Genomic DNA, 19,109 nt, shown 5'->3' with positions numbered 1-19,109 from the left:
GGAAGGTAATGCTCCTTATTTTAACTGGAAATAAAAAATTACAAAAAATGAACCACTTCTCAGTTACTTTTTGGCTTCCGGAGACGTAAAAAATTTATGCAAAATTGCCACTATAAAGGTTATGATTTTGGAGCAAGGACTTAAAACAGATCGAAAAATTTACTACATAATGCTCCTATTAATAGTTTAGAGTGAAATAGTCGCCAATATTACATTCCCAGTAACAGCTACATTTAGTTTACGTGACAATGGAATAGTAGTCGTAGACAAAAACCTGCACAAGAATTCCCACTCATGACGCCAATCAAACTATTTAAATCTAAAACTTCATTCCTTGTTCAATACTCTTGGAACTTTGATGTATGGATCCTCGTAACTCGGAACAGCTGCTATTATGGCCTCCCTGTGTTCATACAAAACAAATATTTAGGTTTTGTTGACTATAAAGGGAAAATATTAGACCCTAAAATGGAGTGTGGTCTTAAAGCATGACTTTTTACAACCTGTTATCAAATGCTTCTGGCGCATCTTCTCTTGTACGGGCATCTACTTCAGTATCTGATCACGGAAACCAATTCATTCAGTCATAGTTAAGTAGTGTAGATGACGAACAGTGCATTGAACGTAAAATACTTCATAAGATGTAATTTAAGAAGACAATTACAAGGATCAGGCTGAAACTGCTGATGCAATATATTACTGCTAAAATTCTCATGCAATAAAGGACGAATTTCAGTGCCGTAGAAACAGCATATACTAGATAACCCTTCTCAAATTTTAAACACTTATAATCACATCGAATTTGAAATATTTCTCATATGAGATTCATGATATAGACCTTTCAACACAGGCAGAGGTTGGACTCCGGACAAACATACATGAATGCTGATTCAATGGTAAAGTGAAAAATCACCGGCATGAACATGATAAATTCAATAAAAATCTTATACATACTAGCTCGAAGTGAAGGTTCGATACTCTCAAGATCAACAGCCTGGAGTTGCCCAAACCTATTATCAAGTAAAAGAGCAATTAAATAAATTGATCTATCTTTCATAATATACTGTTATAGGATGGATGCAAAAGGTTAGAACAAAGAAGGTAGTAGAACATAAGTGCACATTAAGTTCTTGATCTCATTTGTACACTCAATAGAGAATTATGTGGACCTCTCCCCGTATAATCTTCTTATATATAATATTATTAATACTCTCCACGAGGAAATTCAGATTCCTGAACCTCAATCGAGTACTCCAAATGAGTACCTTTTGGGCCTCAATCAACCACCAAATTTTTTTCTAAACATCAAGGTATATGACGAGATGTAGTAATTAAGTGCCGCAATTCTTAGTTGAATCTTAACATACGATCATTTCTATCCTTCTGATTATATTTTTTTCTCTTTCTCGCCCTTAAATTGCTGCCCTATTGGTTTTGAATCCTTGTTTAGAATAATGTACAATATTCAAGCCATGTTTCTATTCACACTAATTTCTCCAGCTATTGATATTAATGGAATGTAGATGTAAATCACATTGATACTCTACTTGCTGAACATGAAAGTGAAATAATAAGGACTCAAAGCCAGAAAAGATGTATGCTTCAGGAATAATAGCAGCAGAGCTATTACTGATCTGAACAAAGAAAAGGAATGTAAGAGCACGTGATACTAATACAATTCCACAAACACAATCGCGTGACCGCTTACTTTAAACTCACCATCTGAACCGAGAAGCATAACATACATGACATTCAATTAAGGGCGCATTTGGATTGGAATAACTGCAACCGCGTATTCGATCACAACCACGCCGTCCAGCCGTGGGCTACATTTTCAATCTTTTTCCACAAAAACTCTGAACCTTTTCAGGGAAGCTCCTTTTAACGAGCTAAGCCCACGAATAGGCGGCAGCGGATCTTCACGGCGTCGGAGCTCCCACTTTCACTAAATTTAGATCTAGTGTCGAATTACAACAACATCAATCCAAATTCAAGCACCAGCTCCAAAGCAGCACAAGATAGCAACAGTAGTGGGTTTAGAGAGAGAGAGAGAGAGAGAGAGAGAATGGAATTACCAGTCAATGACCTGCATAATCTTGGGCTCGAATTCTCGAACCTGCCATGGACAAAATTGGGGAAATTGCCATGATTTTGCCCTAAACCCTAAAACACAACCCCCAGAGAGAGAGAGAGAGAGAGAGAGAGAGAGAGAGAAAGAGAGAGAGAGAGAGAGTGGATACTTCGTTGGGGGAGAGGGAGATGCGCGCGGCGTCGGCGAGGAGGGAGACGTCGGGGGAATCGAGAGCGGCGCGGAGAGGCGAGGAGGAGGAAAAAGAGCGACTCCTCCTCCTCGTCGTCGTCGTCGTCGTCCGCGTCGGCCACCTCGACCGCGGATTCGGATTGGGGGGCCGCCGCATCCGCATCCACCCGAGTCTCGGGAGGAGCGAGCCCACGCCCGCGTAGGAGACCATCGCGCCTCCGGTGATGCTCTGGGTCTTTGATCCTCTTCGGAGTTCGGAGCACCGCCAACGACGCTATCCAATCCAAATACTAGTCATTCCCCTACTTCGATTGGTAACAAAATGTACGGGGACACCGACGGTCGCTAGTGCAAATAATAAAAAATTTGGTGGTTGATATTCAAGATTCTAAATTTAAATTTGGTGGCTGATATTTGAGATTCCAAATTTGAATTTTAGTTGATTTATATTTTCAGTTAAGGCTATTTCTAAATGAAATAAACGAATCGATAATATGCTATCTATCTTTCAAAAAAAAAAAAACAAAAAAACAAAATGTACGGGGACCCCCTCAGCTATATGGCTAATTTGAATTCGACCTCTCAAAATTTATAATTCTTAAAAATGTCACGTATTTGTAAAAATAAAAACATAAATTCTAATTTCACTGACAAAGCTTAAATAGGCAAGCAAACTTTAAAAGTTTTAATTTTATCATCTGATTTTGATATTTGTAACTCTTTTTACGGATGTGTTGTTAGTGAGACACGAGTTACATAATATTTTGAAAATCATTCCTCGACTGTTTCCCCCACATGAATCTCACTTCCTGCAGCTCATTGTATGAATAGGCAGAAGCAGAGAAGGCAATCAATTTTAGCAAGAAAACCGATGTACAGAAACACGATAATTACATTGACTAGCTTCAAGTCCTCGCTCGCCTCCGTCATTTAGCATTTGGAGATGATCAGGGAAAGTTACACTAGATTCTAGAGGGTTAAAACAACTTTTAGTGAATTACAATTACTGGTCTGAAGTAAAATCAAAAGACTTTCACAAATAGCTACTCCCTGACCTGGTGCATAAATTCACACAAGATATGGTGCCATCATTCATCTTGAAACTGAGAATGAGGCAAAGAAAAAGCTTCACATAGCCATCCTTTTGGGTTTGTATAGCCTTCTATGTAGAGAATATGCTTCAGGTATGCAGGACATTATTAGGCGGATCAGTTGACGCACGTGTGATAGAAAATGGAACCATCAATGTTCTCCATAGTTAACTGATTCATCCGTAAGAGTACTAACAGATAAGACCGTCCCTTGCGCCCTGCAACAAGAACAAACCAGCATCTAAATCACTGTAATGGCAACGCATAAGATGGACAAGATGTTGCAGATTCGCAGTTGTTTAGATTATACTAATTTCCTTTATGTCATATGCAAAGTTCCAACTTCCGCTTGAGGTAGTATTACTTGTAGTTGTGGTCAGTCACAAGTGATTTGTAAACGGGACACAGAAAAAGAGCAAGATCTCACAAAATGCGGAGGCAACCAGTTTTATAAATTCACTCACCTAGCCCTATTTTTTCAGTATCATCCTGGTTAAGTTTATCACTTCCCTCACTTCTGTCTTTGCAGAAGTATGAATTCAACTTTACAACGGCGTCCTGCAACTCCTGTGACAAGGACGCAATAATTAGCATAAGAATATTTGATATAAACTAGTCAAGAAGAAATGCAAATAGGCAATAAATAGTTAAATTCTCCTGGTACTCTAGCTTACATCAAATAACAAGTGAATATAACAAAGTACCAAGATCCATCAAGAGTCAGACAAATTAACTTACAAGCCAATATTTAAACCAAACGCTGTTTTTCTGCAATATTATACGAAATTGCAGGTGGTAGATGGGGCATTCAGCAAGTAGCATAGTAGTGAATAGAGAGCACATAAACATTAATGAAGTTGAATAGTTAAAACTTAAAAGATGAAGTATTACTGCCAACTGCAATGGGAATTCTCAGAAGGTAGATAGATACAGTAGGTGTTTGGCCATCGCATTGCACAAAGCTTTGCAGCATTCAATCGCAGAGGCCCTTTTGGAATGTTCGGTTGCGCGTGCAACTGCACATGCAACCACCCAATTCCACGTTTTTTGGGGAACCTCCACCTAGAGAATACAAGCGGTGCGGCCCGCACAATGATGAAACATGTAGCACATGATGGTACGTCAAGATTCAAGAGAAACTATCACTTCGGCAACACATGGTATCAGAGTATAGGTTATTGTTAAATTACTTCTTCGAATAAAAAGTTGGTGCACAACCTCAGGGCCTGCACATCCTTATGTCACATACTTGGAACCACTTTCCCGATATTTGGAATAAGAAAGAGGTAGAAGGACTCGAGAAAATTAGGGAAGTCAATGTGTTGCTTAGTCAATATGCTAGAAATTTATAAGCAGCATACAAAAGTTGATGTTCTGTGCAACCTTTATGCTACTGTAGCAAGGTTACTACAATGCATATGCAGATTAACAGTTGTTACTATGCCTGAGGAATAAAATTCACTTTAAAAATAACACAATAAATTTTGTTTCATGTACGAGACATTAAACATTGTGTTGCTAGTGCATGATGATATACATACCTCCCAGGAAGCTAGAGTTTTCATATAGGAAGGAAGATTATCATAGTCATCCTTGGACACCTTTATAACTGAGTTCGTAGCACTTCCATCTTATCAATAGCACATAGCAAAATCAGTAGCCAAACAAAGAGATTAAACTTGTTAGTTGATCACAACGTAATCCCAAACAGACAAATTATATAGCACCTTGGGTATTTAGAACATCCTTCGTAAGTTGAGAGAAGGTTATCTTTTCATGTGGTTGGCCCTCATCATCACTAAGCGAAATCATCAACAAACTATTAAGTAATGGATGAGGAAAATATGATTCAAAAATTTAAAAAAAAAAAAGAAACTTTGCCAACAATACCTCATATCCAGCTCTGAAAATTTCTTCAGAGTTGCATCACGCTCGTCACCTGACAAGACTTTCCATAAGTTATAAAATGATGTTTTGACAAAGAAATATTACAATTCAACAACTAAGAAACAAACAATACATGCAATACTACAGTTTTATCAAAAATAAACAAATGTTGTAGTATCCAGTAGCGACATGTTTATAGATAACACCTTTAGAGTTTAGACAGCCTTTTCACTCATCCTTTCCTCTTCACTCAGTTGGCCACTCTGAGTAGATCAGCAGACCTTTGAAGTACATTAATAAGGCATGTTCAAGTTATTTATGCAAGTGCAGCATGGAAAAATGCTTTTGGGACAAAGAAGTCCTAGTTCCAAAAAGCTAATATAGGGAAGAATTCATCAATAACCGAGCCTCTTATTCTCCTCTTAAGGCTATTTCCGGAAGCCACAACTCTATCGGCTTGTTGACATCCAATATTATCCTCAGCAGCCATTAGATCCATGGTCTAACCTTCAGATAGCACTCACACAACTGTTGACACCAGGAATGCTAAGTCGCAACAATTACACAATAACAAAGCATCAAAACAGCCAAAACTAGCTACTTGGTTGTCTCACACATAACAGGTATTCTTAAGTCCTTTTCTGTGGTAAGTTTCTCATTGCACTTGGAATTTCCCTATACGAGGCTATCAAATTGTGCTACTTAAGGCTCGAAATTCAGAATATTGGAGAAGGCCGTTCATGATTTGTTACCACTTAAAAGAGACCATATTGATGCTATCATCTTAATCAGAATATATTCTGAGCAAGAATTTACAAGTTTTAGCACTCTAGTAGCCTGCTGTGAGAAATACAGTTATCCAGAAATGTGTCAAACCTTCGGAGGCTAGAGTGGCCAGGCAAGCATCTGAAAATCCAAGATTTCGCAGTGAAACAGAGTCCTCGAACCTTACCGATAGTCAGGGAAAGACACATAAATGCTGCAAATATATGCTGCCATTTCAGATGTAATATACATTAAGCTGCACTGTAAACCAAGGTAGTGTAAATCGAAAATTTTGGTGAACCAAAAACTATGGGGTTGAAATGAATTCATGCTATTCTTGATGCAGACTCATTGAGAATATTGAGCACTCGTAAACAGCAAGCGTTCAAAAATAAAGAAGACGAAGGCAAGTAAAGGGAGGATCAAGATTCATGATACATCGATACGGCAGTGCAATTGCATAATAAGAACTCCCATGAATTGCGAGACCATAACTCATTGCGAGGAATCATAACTTTCTAGCTACAAAAACGATTGTATCTTTAGGTACTAAATACAAACAGGCGTGCCACAACTGTAAAGCTTGACACACTTCGCATTCTAAGATCTCAGATCTACAATTATTCCAAAAATAAGCTACTATACTGCATTAGAATGAGAGAAATTTCTACTTGAAGAAAATTATGAAGAAAATTATGAACCAAAAAAAGGATACAAAAAATCGTCATTGAGCCGTTTCCTGCAAGCAAAGTGCGACGTACCGACGCCGTTATCAGGGCTCATGTACTTGGAAAGAACGCCAGAATCCTCATCGCCGCCCTCATCGTCTTCCACCTCTACCTCTAGCAATCGAGAATTCGAGATCGATTAAAAAGAAGACCACAAACAGGTAGGGGTTCGGGCGGCTGCGATATTGCGATCGGTTACCGGGAACGTAGCCGAAGGAGGCGAAGCGGTCCTCGAGGTCGGAGATGTACTTGAGGTTGATCTTGTAGACCTCGTTGCAGTGGCCGAGGAGCTCCTCGAAGGAGACGGTGCCGAGCGCCATGGATTCGAGGAGGTCGAGGTCGGCGCTCGCGGCGGAGACGCGGCGGTCGAGGCATTGCAAGAAGGCGGAGGCAGCGGAATCTAAGGAAGAGAGAGAGAGAGAGAGAGAGGGGGAGAGAGAGAAGGGGATGAGCATACACGAATATATAAGAGGGAGATGAGAATGGTTTGGGATGAGGTTACCGAGGGGGATGGGACGACGCTGGATGGAGTCGGAGAGGGAGTCGGAGGCGCTCTCGACGTGGTGGCAGAAGGCGGAGAGGGATCGGCAGAAGGCGGAGATGGACGCCTCCATCTGCAGTTGGGCGGTCGGAGACGAACGGAGAGATGGGAGCAGACCGCCCCGGCCTTTACGAAGGACTTTCGGTGGTTTTGAAATTGGATCCGAACGGGCGGGCACCTCCTAATGACTGTTTTTTACTTTTTCTTTTTCTTTATTTTTTTTTTATTTGAATTCAACTAACATCCAAATATAAATATGTTATTTATTTTATATACTTAATTAATATACTTTATATAATCTTTATAATTATAAAATTTATTAAAGTAAATAAGTAATTTAAATTTTAAAACTAAAATATCCTTAAAAAAAATTAGACAGTAACATTAAAATTTTAAAAGATTAGATAGTCAATAATTGTCTCAAAGTTAGACAAATTTTATATATTTTTATTTTTATTTTATTTTTTTGTTAGTTGTGTGATGACTAATGCAAGTGGATGATAGAGGAGGCTAATCCCAAAAATATATAAAATGTGTCGGTGATAAAGAATAATATGTTGTTTGCAATTAATTAAATTATTTTTAAGATTCATCTATTTTATTATAATTTTTAAAAATTATTTTTACTGTATTTTTAAAAATTAATTAGTAAAAAATAGATAATATATAGTGTAGCAGCTGCAGTATACTTCCTCGGTTCCTCCTCCAATCCACCACCGCTATCGCGACCTCGCGCCGATGCGGTCGCGTCATCGCCTGCTCGTTACTCGTTAGAAACGCCACTCGAGAAGAAGATAAACTATACTAGTCACTCTCCCCTCCCCTCCCCTCCCCCTCTCTCCTATCCATCGCCATGGGCTTGTTCTCCACCTTCCTCTCTCGCCTCGCCTCCTCCTCCTCACCCCGCCCCTTCCTCCGCCGAGCTCTCCGCTCCCCTCTCCTCCTCCCCCGACTCCTCTCCGCCCTCCCCGAGCCCCCGAGCTCCGCCACGGAGGGCTTCGCCTTCTCATGGTCGCGTGCGCTCCTTCCCCTCGCCGTCGCCGCCTCCGCCGGAGCCCTCGCCGTCGATCTCCGCCCCGATCCCTCCCTCTGCGACGCCGGCCTCGATCATGGGTTCGAATCCTTCCTCCTTTTGATCTCCCTTTTCTCACCTCTCATCAACAAACTCTCGATCGGATGGTGACTTTACTTTTGCTTCAACTATGCAGCATAGATGGGAAAGGGAGCACCGATCTAGTGGTTCGAGGTACTCGCAAGGAGATTCCGGAGGAGTTCATCGAAGAGTTGCGAGAGATTTTGCAAGTATTATCTCAGTTAGACTCACATTGCTGAGTATTTGGCTATTGGATGGTATTGGTTTAATGTTTTTTTTCTCACTAATTAATTGGTAGAATAACATGACACTCGACTATGAAGAGAGGTACTTCCATGGCAAGCCACAGAATAGCTTCCACAAAGCTGTGAATGTTCCGGATGTTGTCGTCTATCCTAGGTGTTTTGTTTATTTTTCGTTTATTTTTTCACCCCCTGCATTCATTGGTGTATTACTTGATTTTTGTATGTTGCAACTCTAGGTGACTTTAGCAATGTTAGCTTCATCATTCACAACATTTACTAGGTAGGTAGTAATGCGTGACTTAAAATGAAAATAGTACATATTACAAGGCAATGGGCTAATTGTGCCTGGATTTTGAGTAGAACTAGTGCAAACTTGACTATCCCATTGCCAAGGCGATAAATAAGTGGTCTCTCGATCTCTGTGTCTAATCTGAGGATTCTTAGAAACTGGTGAGCCGGATTCAATTAACTTAAAATCAAGGCCGGTTACAAGGCCGGTTACATTAGCTTTAACATCTGAAGAAAAATTAGGAGACTTGTTATTGCAGGTTTGGATAGTTTGTTAATCAAATTCAATTAATATGGTTTGAGGTCCCATTTCTTATCATCAGAAGATCACCCAAGATATGTCTTATAATAATTCAGACAGTTAACCACTACCATGTACTGCTTTTTAACCAAAACTAACAAACTAATAGAAGAATACCCTTTGTCACGAAATTTCTCAAGATGCTTTTTTAAGTTGTTTCATTTTTTCTTTTCCCCAAGGTTAATATTGCAAATGTGGAGATTGAAAGCTTAGTAGAATTTAATTACATCATTGATGTTTGTCTACTGTAGCCTTTGATCTTTGGCCTCTGATCATATGTCATCTGCCGTGGCGATGATAAGTCACCTGTAGAGAATCATTCTTTTACTCATTGTATCTCTTGCCATATGTGTGGCATGGAGATATATTTAACCTTCTATTCTCCATTTCGTCAGTACAATCCTGCGGTGAAAAGGCATGTACTTGATTATACAGAAGTAATTGATGAAGTCAATTAGCTAATTGATTCTCTTCTTTTATTATCTGTTTTAGAATCAATTCCACTGCCAATTACCAATTATTTTGGTATAAGTAGTTCATTTTGACATTCTGAACTAGAGAATCTTGAGTTAATGTTCCTTTTCCCTTACAAAAAATGTGCTCAAAATGCAATGCAGAACACAAGATGACGTGCAGAAGATTGTGACAGCTTGCAACAAGTATAAGGTATGTCGTCTTTCTCTTGTCGAAGAAAAAGAACAAAGGGTTTTGGAAAATGTTTAACATTCTTGAGAAAGCTTCACTTCTACAAGAATACAGTATTTTAAATTGTTTCCACTAACTACATGTTGGTCCATTCTGCATATGACTTTTCAAGAATGTCATTTGACCTTTTGCTCTATTGGATTGGAGAGTCTAATTTGAGTGATTACTCATTTTGTTGTGGTGGTAGGTTCCTATTGTACCATATGGTGGAGCTACATCAATCGAAGGCCATACTTTAGCTCCTCAGGGTGGTGTGTGCATTGACATGTCTTTGATGACAGTAAGCATCTCAAATCTTTCTATAGATTCCATGCCCTATGATGTGACTACTCAAAGGACAGAAGAAATATCCAACTTTTCCATATTACCTTGTTATATTCCCCCTTGGTAAGAAACATATATTAGACCTAGAATCATGGCTCAAAGCACCATATTCATGTAGATAATACAAGTAGCTGCACAGGATTTAAATTCAATAAGTTTCTGCAAGAAAGAAGTTGAATACTAGTGTTTTGCCCTTTTGAAATGAGGAATATTTGTTGTTTGATCCTGTTGGTTTTTGTCCCTTGATGTGCTAGAGCAATGGTGCATATAGGTTGATTCCATCTTTCACCTTTTTTTGGGTGTAACCTGACTGTCTAGGTCTTGGAGTATAATGCTAGTTTATGCCTGAGATCTAACTTGCTTGTAGAATGATTCATATGTAAAGAGCTTCTTGATGAGCACTCAGCTATGATGATACTTTCGTAATATTTCACGCTTCAGCAAATTAGTATGCCAATTCATTTTTTCATATATTTCGGTCTTTCTTGTTTTGGTCGAAGTTTATGCCAATTCTTTTTCTTTTTTTTCATTTTAGTTATCCTTTGAAGACACCAGTTTTTTTCGAATTGTTACCTAAAACCTATTCTCTTTTTTGATTTTAAATATTTTCCATTCATTCATCTTTTCTCTTTCTATTGTAGAAAATCAAATCTTTGAATGTTGAGGACATGGATGTAGTTGTTGAACCAGGGATTGGATGGATTGAACTAAATGAGTATCTGAGGCCTTATGGTCTTTTCTTCCCTTTGGATCCAGGCTAGTAAAATATCACTCTTGTTTTAAATTTTCCTCAATTATTTACAAAGGTCTATTTATCTGTGAGTGTCTTTTTTTTTTTTGATAATTTAGTTCTAGCGTGATGTGGAATCACCGTGAATCTTGGTTCAATTTTACTGGCTTACTTATCTGATAATGGATTACTTATCTGATTATGTGTTGTTGGCAATCTTATGTTATATTCTAATTTGTATGTGTCATAATTTCCAATGAAATCACGACAATTCACTATGCTGATTTTCAGCCATTAGGGTGTATTTTTTGCATCTTCTGATAGAGTGCCTTCTATAACCCACTGAATGAACTTTAGTCTTTTCCTTTTCTTCTTGTGAAACAACTGTTGTACTCTAAAAGTTTAAGCTATTAGAGAACATTGTTTATATATTTTTTGTATTTAACACTCTCCCTCACGTCTGGGCTCGAGACTTCTTTTTTTTTTCGCAAGATCCATGACGTGGACTTGAATTAAATGAGAGAAAATTAAAAATGTTAGGAGCCTGGCGTGACTCGGAACTCAGGACCTCCTGCTCTGATACCATATAAAACAACCGTTATACTCTAAAAGCTTAAGCTATTAGAGAACGGTGTTTATATATTTTTTATATTTAACACTTCTCATCTTTTTCATCATTGAACTTATTAACAAGAAAACGCATAGACTTACATGTTTCCAACTATTTGGAAGCTACATGGATCCTTTTCTTCCATTCAGCTGTTACATGCTAATATGTGGGGCACTCTTGCCAACTTGCAGCACTAAGGTGCTGTTTTATAATGATTGGTGAAGACTTAACAGTGTAAATGCCTTTCCTGATTGCAAGAGTATGTTTAAACTAATGAGCTATTTAGTAAAGACCTTGGTTCCTATTGAAGGTCTCCAAACCTTCACTTGCGTACTTTAATTACAGAAGAGGGAGCTAGAACATTGACTATCATATGACTATCATTTGGTTTTTAGCTATATAAGTTCCTAGATTGATATTTGACTGCTGTAATAGAACATGATAATGCAAGGACTTCCACCTGGTACCATTTAGAAAGGTACTCTGCTTCCTCTTTTTGAGAAGCTGACGTGGAAAGGAAAGCTCATGTTGTTCTGTTCATCTCGCCTAAGACCTTTGAAAATAACTTTGTCAAACATATGTATTGCTTTTGGATAAGCAGCGTGCTCAACTTGAGCCGATAAATAAGAGTATTCTAATTATTTTGGAAGAGAGCTTACATACTTTCTATTTTAAGAAGAAATGTACCTGCAGAATAGGGGAATTAATGCAGGACCTGGTGTGAGTTGTTATATTCACATGAATAGGATGTAAAGATCGAATAAGGATGTAAGTACTTGGTATTCAGTATACTTGGTGAGGCTTGTATTTTTGACATGCAGGACCTGGAGCCACAATTGGAGGAATGTGTGCTACCCGTTGTTCTGGATCTTTAGCTGTAAGGTAGTACCCTCCATCTTCTTTTAACTGTTAGTTTAGTTTCCTTAATGTTATTAATATTGCTTCAAAGATAGAAAAGTTACCTATAGTGCATTTATTGGTGGGTTGGATGATAATTAATCGGTTTTGATGATTGAGTTCTTAGTTTTTAGGTATGGAACAATGCGGGACAATGTCATTAATCTTCTGGTATGTTGATGATATTCTCTGAATTTTGTTTATGTTAATTTGATGGGGTATGTTATCAGATGTTATCTGAAGTGCAGGTTGTTTTGGCAAATGGTGAAGTTATCAAGACCGGCTCCCGTGCTCGAAAAAGTGCTGCTGGGTATGATGGAACCTTTCTCTAAATATTTGAAATCCAACTAAGAGTTTCTCTAAATATTTGAAATCAAACTAAGAAAGTACTGTTGCATATCATTTTTATTGTCTGCCAGATATGACTTAACAAGATTGATTATTGGAAGCGAAGGGACCTTAGGGGTAATTACTGAAGTGACTTTACGGCTGCAGAAGCTTCCTTCACATTCAGTGGTATTGGTTTTCTCTTGTGCATGCCTTGCTCAATATTTCACTTTCAGAATACAAAGTTTGTTTTATATTGGGTCAAAGTGAAAAAGGTAGAAAGAACGATGCAATTTTAGTTTGTTAATGTGCTTCAGTCATTTTTTGAAGCAAATGACAATATTGCAGCTTCTTAGAAATATCAAATCCCATTTCTTGTTCTATACATCCATTTTGTGCTTCGGCATGGGTTAATTTCATCTCTTCCTTCTATTCTTTTGTAGTAGAGTATCTAGTATCTTGGGTCTTTTTCCCTTCTATACCATATTTTAGAGTGATCATCCTACTTGTCTCTCATATTTCAGGTTGCTATGTGCAATTTCCAAACAATAAAGGATGCTGCTGATGTTGCCATTGCTACAATGCTTTCTGGTATACAGGTTTGAGTATTGGATAATAAGTCTCCTTATCTCTCTATCTATTCTTTGCTATTTCTTTCTTTCAAAGTTTTCTATTGTCTATCAGGAGCTAGTGTATCGGTTTTCACATTTGGCTTTTCTTATGACAATATGAATGTGGTCATTCTTATTATAGTCTTGGTGTTTCAGGTGGTGAATATCTCTTTGTTTGTTTATTTGTTTGTTTGTTTTATTTTTTATTCTGCATTATGTTCTTGCAACAAACATAAAGATTATTAATTAGTGGTTAAGAGCCATCCAAGCTGGATTGTGATTGGTGTAACTTTTCCCTTGTTGACGACTGTATTACCCTTGACTGTTGGTTTATGGCCAAAACATTAATAATTGATAACAGTCAGTGCATAATTGCTAGTAGAAATTTGCATGTGATTAAAGGATCAAACACCTAAACTCGTACTGAACCAAGTTCCTATACTGAGATTATATAGTTGAACTGCGAATTTGACCTAGGCTCCAACCTGATTTTTTTTTTTTTTTTCTTTGAGACAAGTTACCAATTGGAAAAGAAAGTTGGCCTGAAATTGTTATAAGATTAGCTATGGAGTGGCCAATTTGAGAGTCTTGTAATAAGATCGGCTAAGGAGTTGTAAAATTGAGAGTCTAAACTGGTATGCTTTCTTCTGTTGTGTAATAATTGTGGGCTTTCCTCCAAAATATTTCTGTTTATTGGGGTTTATTCTGTGTTGATAAGTATATATCAGTAATATTAATGGTGAGCAGAAAGATAATGTGTGAAGCCTTTTTTATAACGAAAATAAGAAAAATATTGGTAACTGTTATTGGAAAGTTCGGAAAAGTATAAAAAAGTAATATTACAAAAGCTTATTCAATTGCGTCAGAAATTAGTTGTGCAGACAGTGCTAAACTGCACCCTTCTCTTCATGGTTGCTCTTCCTGAGTATGTTGCTGTTTCGAGACTTGTAATGGTGCCCTATTTGTTGTGTATTAATATGTTCTAGTGCTAGAAAAATGAAAGTGATTAATTGATATAGATTTTTCAGATGGTAAATACGCAATTATTAAAGCAAATCCTTATTTTTCATATGTTTTTAAATGTCTTTATTTCATATGGACTATCAAAATGTCAATTGCATGTCTTTCTTGATTGTAATGAAATGTCAAAATATTTCGTTGATGTTATCTGTTGATGTTTCTTCCTTCATCCCTGAGTAGGTATCCAGAGTGGAGCTGTTGGATGAGGTTCAAATAAAGGCAATTAATTTGGCAAATGGGAAAAATATACCTGAAGTTCCCACATTGATGTTCGAATTTATAGGCACAGGTATGCTACAAAGGGTTTTGGCTGTTTTTCAAAAAATTGTTCTCAGTTTGTGCTTTTTATTTTGTAAATCCTTTATAAGTCAGTCTTATTAAATTGTTTCTGTTTTCAAATTATCAGAAGCATATGCACGAGAACAAACATTGCTGGTTCAGAATATCGTTTCAGAACATAATGGCTCTGATTTTGTTTTTGTGGAAGATCCTGATGCTAAAAAGGAGCTATGGAAGGTCAGACATGCCATTCTTTTGAAGTCTTTTTTATTTTCTTTTTATATGAATACTTATGTTGATATATTTATCTTATTGTTTTTCTGACCATAGTTTTTTGGCTTGAGAATTTATAGTGTGGTAACATAACACTGTCACTTTGGGCCAGCCCAGTTCATCACCCTTATTTACTGACAAACATTTATCAACTGTGATATTGCATACGTGTGCATTGCTCTTATTTGGTTCATCTAGTATACATATCCATGAGTTGATTTTTCTTATATCCTCATTGATAAAAAAAACAGGTTCCATTCACTGAATTCCCTAATTTGACTGGTTAAAATTTAAAAATATTGTCTCACTTACTTGATAGTATAAGTATCCATGAGTTGATTTTTCTTATATCCTCATTGATAAAAAAAACAGGTTCCATTCACTGAATTCCATTCTGTGACTGGTTAAAATTTAAAAATATTGTCTCACTTACTTGATAGTATAAGTATCATTAATCATTTGTCTTGAAATTAATGAATCATTACTAGTGTAAAATCTTTTCAGATCCATGAAGAGGAGTAATTAACAATCACAGAATAAACATCCATCGCATAACTTAATCATCTTGACACTCGGTCTGTGTAATAGGTGATTGTGACCTATCTTAATTGAGTGAACTTGAGCTCTTACATCATATGCTCTGAAACTTTCATGCTGGTGGATTCCTAATAAAGGTTAATATGTTCTGTCAATACTCTATGACATAGTTTCTGAGCTTAGTCAATATATGTTAGAGGCCACTCCATTTTATTCTTCCAGTTATTTATTTTCAGTAATTATGTCTGGACATTCTTTTTTGTAATTATGTCTGGACGTTCTTTTTATGCAGATACGGAAGGAGGCGCTTTGGGCAGGCTTTGCTATGGCACCTGGGTATGAGGCAATGATAACGGTTTGTCTCTTGATAATTTTAAACAATTTCCTTTTATTTGAAATTTTAGTTGCACTAGAATAGATGACAATTAGCTAAAATATAAGGATTAAATTGGTATCAAGCAGGCTAATTCCAACTTCCTGTTTAGTCTAGTTAAAAGGCAATTGAAATGTGCTTCTGCTTTTCATAAATAACCAGACAGTTTTTTTTTTCCCCATTAATGCATGCTTCCACTAATCTGTTACTACTGCCTGAACTACCTAGTACGAACAAGTCTGTGATCCTTTGCCTTGTTGTAAATCATAAGGGCATGCATGCACATATTCTAAATGATTTATTTGACGCGCTTTATCTTTTTCCTAGCATCTTACTGGTTTTTCTCTTTCCAGGATGTCTGTGTTCCTTTATCAAGGCTTGCAGAATGTATTTCAAAATCAAAGCAACAGCTTGATGCTTCACCGTTAACATGGTAAGCTCTTTTATCTGATTGTTCAGCAAAAGAGTTGTTCAAGTTAGAACATCTCGAGCATGCTTTTTTTGTAGGTGAAGTAAATAAAATTGTATAATTAATAACAACCATATTGATTCAAGACATGCATGGCACATAGAGAACAAGCATGGGAGATGGTTTAGCTTGTACAACAGAAATTGCATCAAAATAGAAGTAAAGGTGGGTTAATTTGTTCTAGCATAAATACCTCTGGGAGCGGAAGATCAAATTTGATAATATGGTGTGATAGTGAGAAAAGATATGATGGCACTTGGTTTGACAAAGATTTTTTTGGAAAAATAGATTTGGATGGAGAATGGTATCCTTATAAGCATACAAACGACTCTAAATAGTTGGGACTAAAAGGCTTGATAGTGGCAGCTAGTGTTGAAATTTTATATAGATGATAACACTTTGAAAACTTGTGCTTTATAGCTTGTAAAATAATTTCTCCGGAATCTAATATTGATTATTAACCTTTTTATGCTCACAGCATGGTCATTGCTCATGCTGGTGATGGAAACTTCCACACAATTATTCTATTTGATCCAAGCAAGGAAGAACAACAGCAAGAAGCTGAGAGACTCAACCATTTCATGGTCCACACAGCCTTGTCAATGGAAGGTAATCATACTATCTGAGATGCTAGAAAAGCCTAGCTTCAGTATATTAGCATCAACTCTGTTAGCAATCATGCTTAGTAATTAGTTTTCCGCTGAAGTTTTAACTTTGTTAGCATATAATTATCCTAGGAGGATGATAGACTACTTGATTACATTCTGTGTTTTTAATGTGCTTTAATATGAGCTATATGTGGCTACTAAACAGGAACTTGTACAGGAGAACATGGAGTGGGTACTGGGAAAATGAAGGTACAATTTTCCTACCTTACCTAAGAGTCATGGCAGAACAGAATAGGTGAAATAAGATTAAAGCATATATACACATAAATGTTGATCCACAAAGGTGAATAAGAGAATGATGAAAGAAAAGTAGCCAACCGGGATGAGGCTTTTCTTGTAAAATAGAAGAGCCATCGGATAGCTGCTTGGGAAACCGATAACTTCAGTTTCCATATGATTTATCAATTCTATCATTAGCACCATTAGCACACAATTTCAGTTTCCATATGATTTATCAACTCTATCATTAGCACCATTAGCGCACAATTTTTAGATGTTTTGAATGTGTTATATTTGTGATATAGTCTGGTTTTGAAGTGACTAATGCTTTAAAAATGTCGGTCCATTGAAACATGCACTCACGTAAATTACCTATTGTAGTTGCCATATATTTTGTTTAAAACTTTCAATAAACTGTAGTTGTATCTAAAGACAAGGACTGTAGAAGTGTCTAAAGATTCTTTTCTTGCAGTACCTTGAAGAGGAGCTTGGGATTGGCGCATTGAGAACAATGAAGAGAATAAAGACCGCATTGGATCCCAATAGTATCATGAATCCGGGGAAGTTGATACCTCCTCATGTTTGTCTTTAAATGGAAAACGCCCCTTCACACGACATATTGCCAAATCCGACAAAAGAGACAAAGGTTATGTACCATTTCCATCTAACTTAATTGTACTGTGGTGCTGCTTCAGTTCAGGGGCATTGCAGGTATAGCTCTATCATTCTCATTCTCATTGAGATCGTAGTCGTATGCACTAATGGTTTTCCATCATATTCTTGTTGCATGAGGCGTCAGTAGTGAAAGAAGCAAAGCTAATGAAAGAAACAGTCATATTTTTTATCAATAACAGGCTCTAGTAATATGTTTTGCCTGAACAAAGATATGAAAATTTGCTGTCCATATCAATAACTGATATTTCTGTGGTTTTGCAAAATGTTGAGTTCCCTCGGTTCCTCCTTATTCATCTTTCTTAGGAGACTTCGGATACCAACAATCAAGCTCTTAGCTAAGTTTATTTCTAACGAAGTGGCAAAGGATTTGGTGTTTGGTACCCGAGATCCAAGTTCGAATCCTAGTTGATTCACATTTCTAGCTAAATTTATTTCTAAATGAAATAAATGAAGCAGTAGCATGCTACTTATCTCTCAAAAAACAATCAAGCTCTTAGCTAAGTTTGTCAGGTGCGATCGGTGTTTACAAAGATATTGTTGTTGTGCAAAATATTATATATTTTTCAGCGGCTATGAATCTGATCTGAACTTGAAATTTTTGATAGACATACTCTTGGGTTGAGACTTGCGTTGTTCTGCGATTTGGATCCTGATTTAAAATCTGAAATGGAAGTTTTGTGGGCCGTCCGAGGCCACAAGAAGTCCTTAATAAATTTAATGTGATAATTTGAGGAGACCCCCTCAACTATACGTCGATTGGACGCGGGTACTCTTTAATTTTTTTTTTTTTTTTTTTTTTTTTTTAGTTAACACCTCTCACCGTGTAATTTTTTTTATCTAAATTATTTCTAGTTTACAAAAAGGCCAATTTGCATAAAAAATCTACTTATTTTAGGCTTTTGTAAAATCGGGCCACCTTTTTCGTTTTTGCAGATTCGGTCCGCTTTTTCAGCAAACTGACCAAAATGCCCTTGTACCTTTTTCTCTTTCTTCTTTTTTTTTTTGTCGTTCTTTTTTCCTTTCTCTTCCCAGAGAGCGGCAGAGGCGGAAACGCCACCCCTGCCCCGGCGACGTCGCCTTCGTCCGCTCCGGCGACGTCGCCGGCAACGAGCCCCTCTCCNTTTTTTTTTTCCGGCGAAAAAAAAATTAAAAGAACGAGAGAACGAAGATGAGAGAGAAAGAGGAAAGAGAAA

General features: G+C 37.2%; 3 protein-coding genes across 4 annotated transcripts; 1 reads left to right on the top strand and 2 right to left on the bottom strand.

Moving 5' to 3' along the window:
- On the bottom strand, positions 141–2,579 carry LOC109712494 (glutamyl-tRNA(Gln) amidotransferase subunit C, chloroplastic/mitochondrial). Its single transcript, XM_020236080.1, has 5 exons — positions 2,241–2,579; positions 2,076–2,116; positions 955–1,010; positions 504–558; positions 141–403 (listed from the first exon to the last, which is right to left on the bottom strand). Exons 1-5 carry the CDS (start codon positions 2,469–2,471, stop codon positions 328–330), a joined length of 459 nt encoding a protein of 152 aa, XP_020091669.1. The 5' UTR covers positions 2,472–2,579; the 3' UTR covers positions 141–327.
- Positions 3,162–7,463, bottom strand: LOC109712554. Of its 2 annotated transcripts, none has more exons than XM_020236166.1 (9): positions 7,234–7,463; positions 6,931–7,131; positions 6,719–6,845; positions 6,115–6,185; positions 5,242–5,290; positions 5,079–5,149; positions 4,893–4,981; positions 3,816–3,918; positions 3,162–3,569 (listed from the first exon to the last, which is right to left on the bottom strand). In XM_020236166.1, exons 1-9 carry the CDS (start codon positions 7,343–7,345, stop codon positions 3,469–3,471), a joined length of 924 nt encoding a protein of 307 aa, XP_020091755.1. In that variant the 5' UTR covers positions 7,346–7,463; the 3' UTR covers positions 3,162–3,468. The 2 variants fall into 2 exon arrangements, with proteins under 2 accessions (XP_020091755.1, XP_020091756.1); XM_020236167.1 differs by having other exon boundaries at positions 6,719–6,839.
- On the top strand, positions 7,962–18,197 carry LOC109713064 (D-lactate dehydrogenase [cytochrome], mitochondrial-like). The gene is made up of 18 exons (XM_020237018.1): positions 7,962–8,385; positions 8,481–8,574; positions 8,664–8,764; positions 9,817–9,865; positions 10,092–10,184; positions 10,870–10,984; positions 12,390–12,450; positions 12,600–12,636; positions 12,714–12,775; positions 12,885–12,981; positions 13,317–13,391; positions 14,604–14,712; positions 14,830–14,939; positions 15,805–15,867; positions 16,239–16,318; positions 16,833–16,963; positions 17,168–17,211; positions 17,714–18,197. Exons 1-18 carry the CDS (start codon positions 8,126–8,128, stop codon positions 17,831–17,833), a joined length of 1,701 nt encoding a protein of 566 aa, XP_020092607.1. The 5' UTR covers positions 7,962–8,125; the 3' UTR covers positions 17,834–18,197.

This window comes from Ananas comosus, linkage group 7, assembly GCF_001540865.1.
Source record: "Ananas comosus cultivar F153 linkage group 7, ASM154086v1, whole genome shotgun sequence".
Classification (NCBI taxonomy): domain Eukaryota; kingdom Viridiplantae; phylum Streptophyta; class Magnoliopsida; order Poales; family Bromeliaceae; genus Ananas; species Ananas comosus.
This window is presented reverse-complemented; position numbering and strand designations above follow the sequence as displayed.

Excerpts from the sequence above, each read along its gene's own strand:
- LOC109713064 (XM_020237018.1), top strand. The coding sequence starts at position 8,126 with ATGGGCTTGTTCTCCACCTTCCTCTCTCGCCTCGCCTCCTCCTCCTCA. Across the intron at positions 9,866-10,091 it reads CAGCTTGCAACAAGTATAAG|GTTCCTATTGTACCATATGG; the intron begins GTATGTCGTCTT and ends TTGTGGTGGTAG. Across the intron at positions 16,319-16,832 it reads GATGCTTCACCGTTAACATG|CATGGTCATTGCTCATGCTG; the intron begins GTAAGCTCTTTT and ends TTATGCTCACAG.
- LOC109712494 (XM_020236080.1), bottom strand. The coding sequence starts at position 2,471 with ATGGTCTCCTACGCGGGCGTGGGCTCGCTCCTCCCGAGACTCGGGTGG. Across the intron at positions 559-954 it reads CGAACCTTCACTTCGAGCTA|ATACTGAAGTAGATGCCCGT; the intron begins GTATGTATAAGA and ends TTCCGTGATCAG. Across the intron at positions 404-503 it reads CCAGAAGCATTTGATAACAG|GGAGGCCATAATAGCAGCTG; the intron begins GTTGTAAAAAGT and ends GTATGAACACAG.
- LOC109712554 (XM_020236166.1), bottom strand. The coding sequence starts at position 7,345 with ATGGAGGCGTCCATCTCCGCCTTCTGCCGATCCCTCTCCGCCTTCTGC. Across the intron at positions 6,846-6,930 it reads CTCCTTCGGCTACGTTCCCG|AGGTAGAGGTGGAAGACGAT; the intron begins GTAACCGATCGC and ends CTCGATTGCTAG. Across the intron at positions 3,570-3,815 it reads TACTGAAAAAATAGGGCTAG|GGCGCAAGGGACGGTCTTAT; the intron begins GTGAGTGAATTT and ends TTCTTGTTGCAG.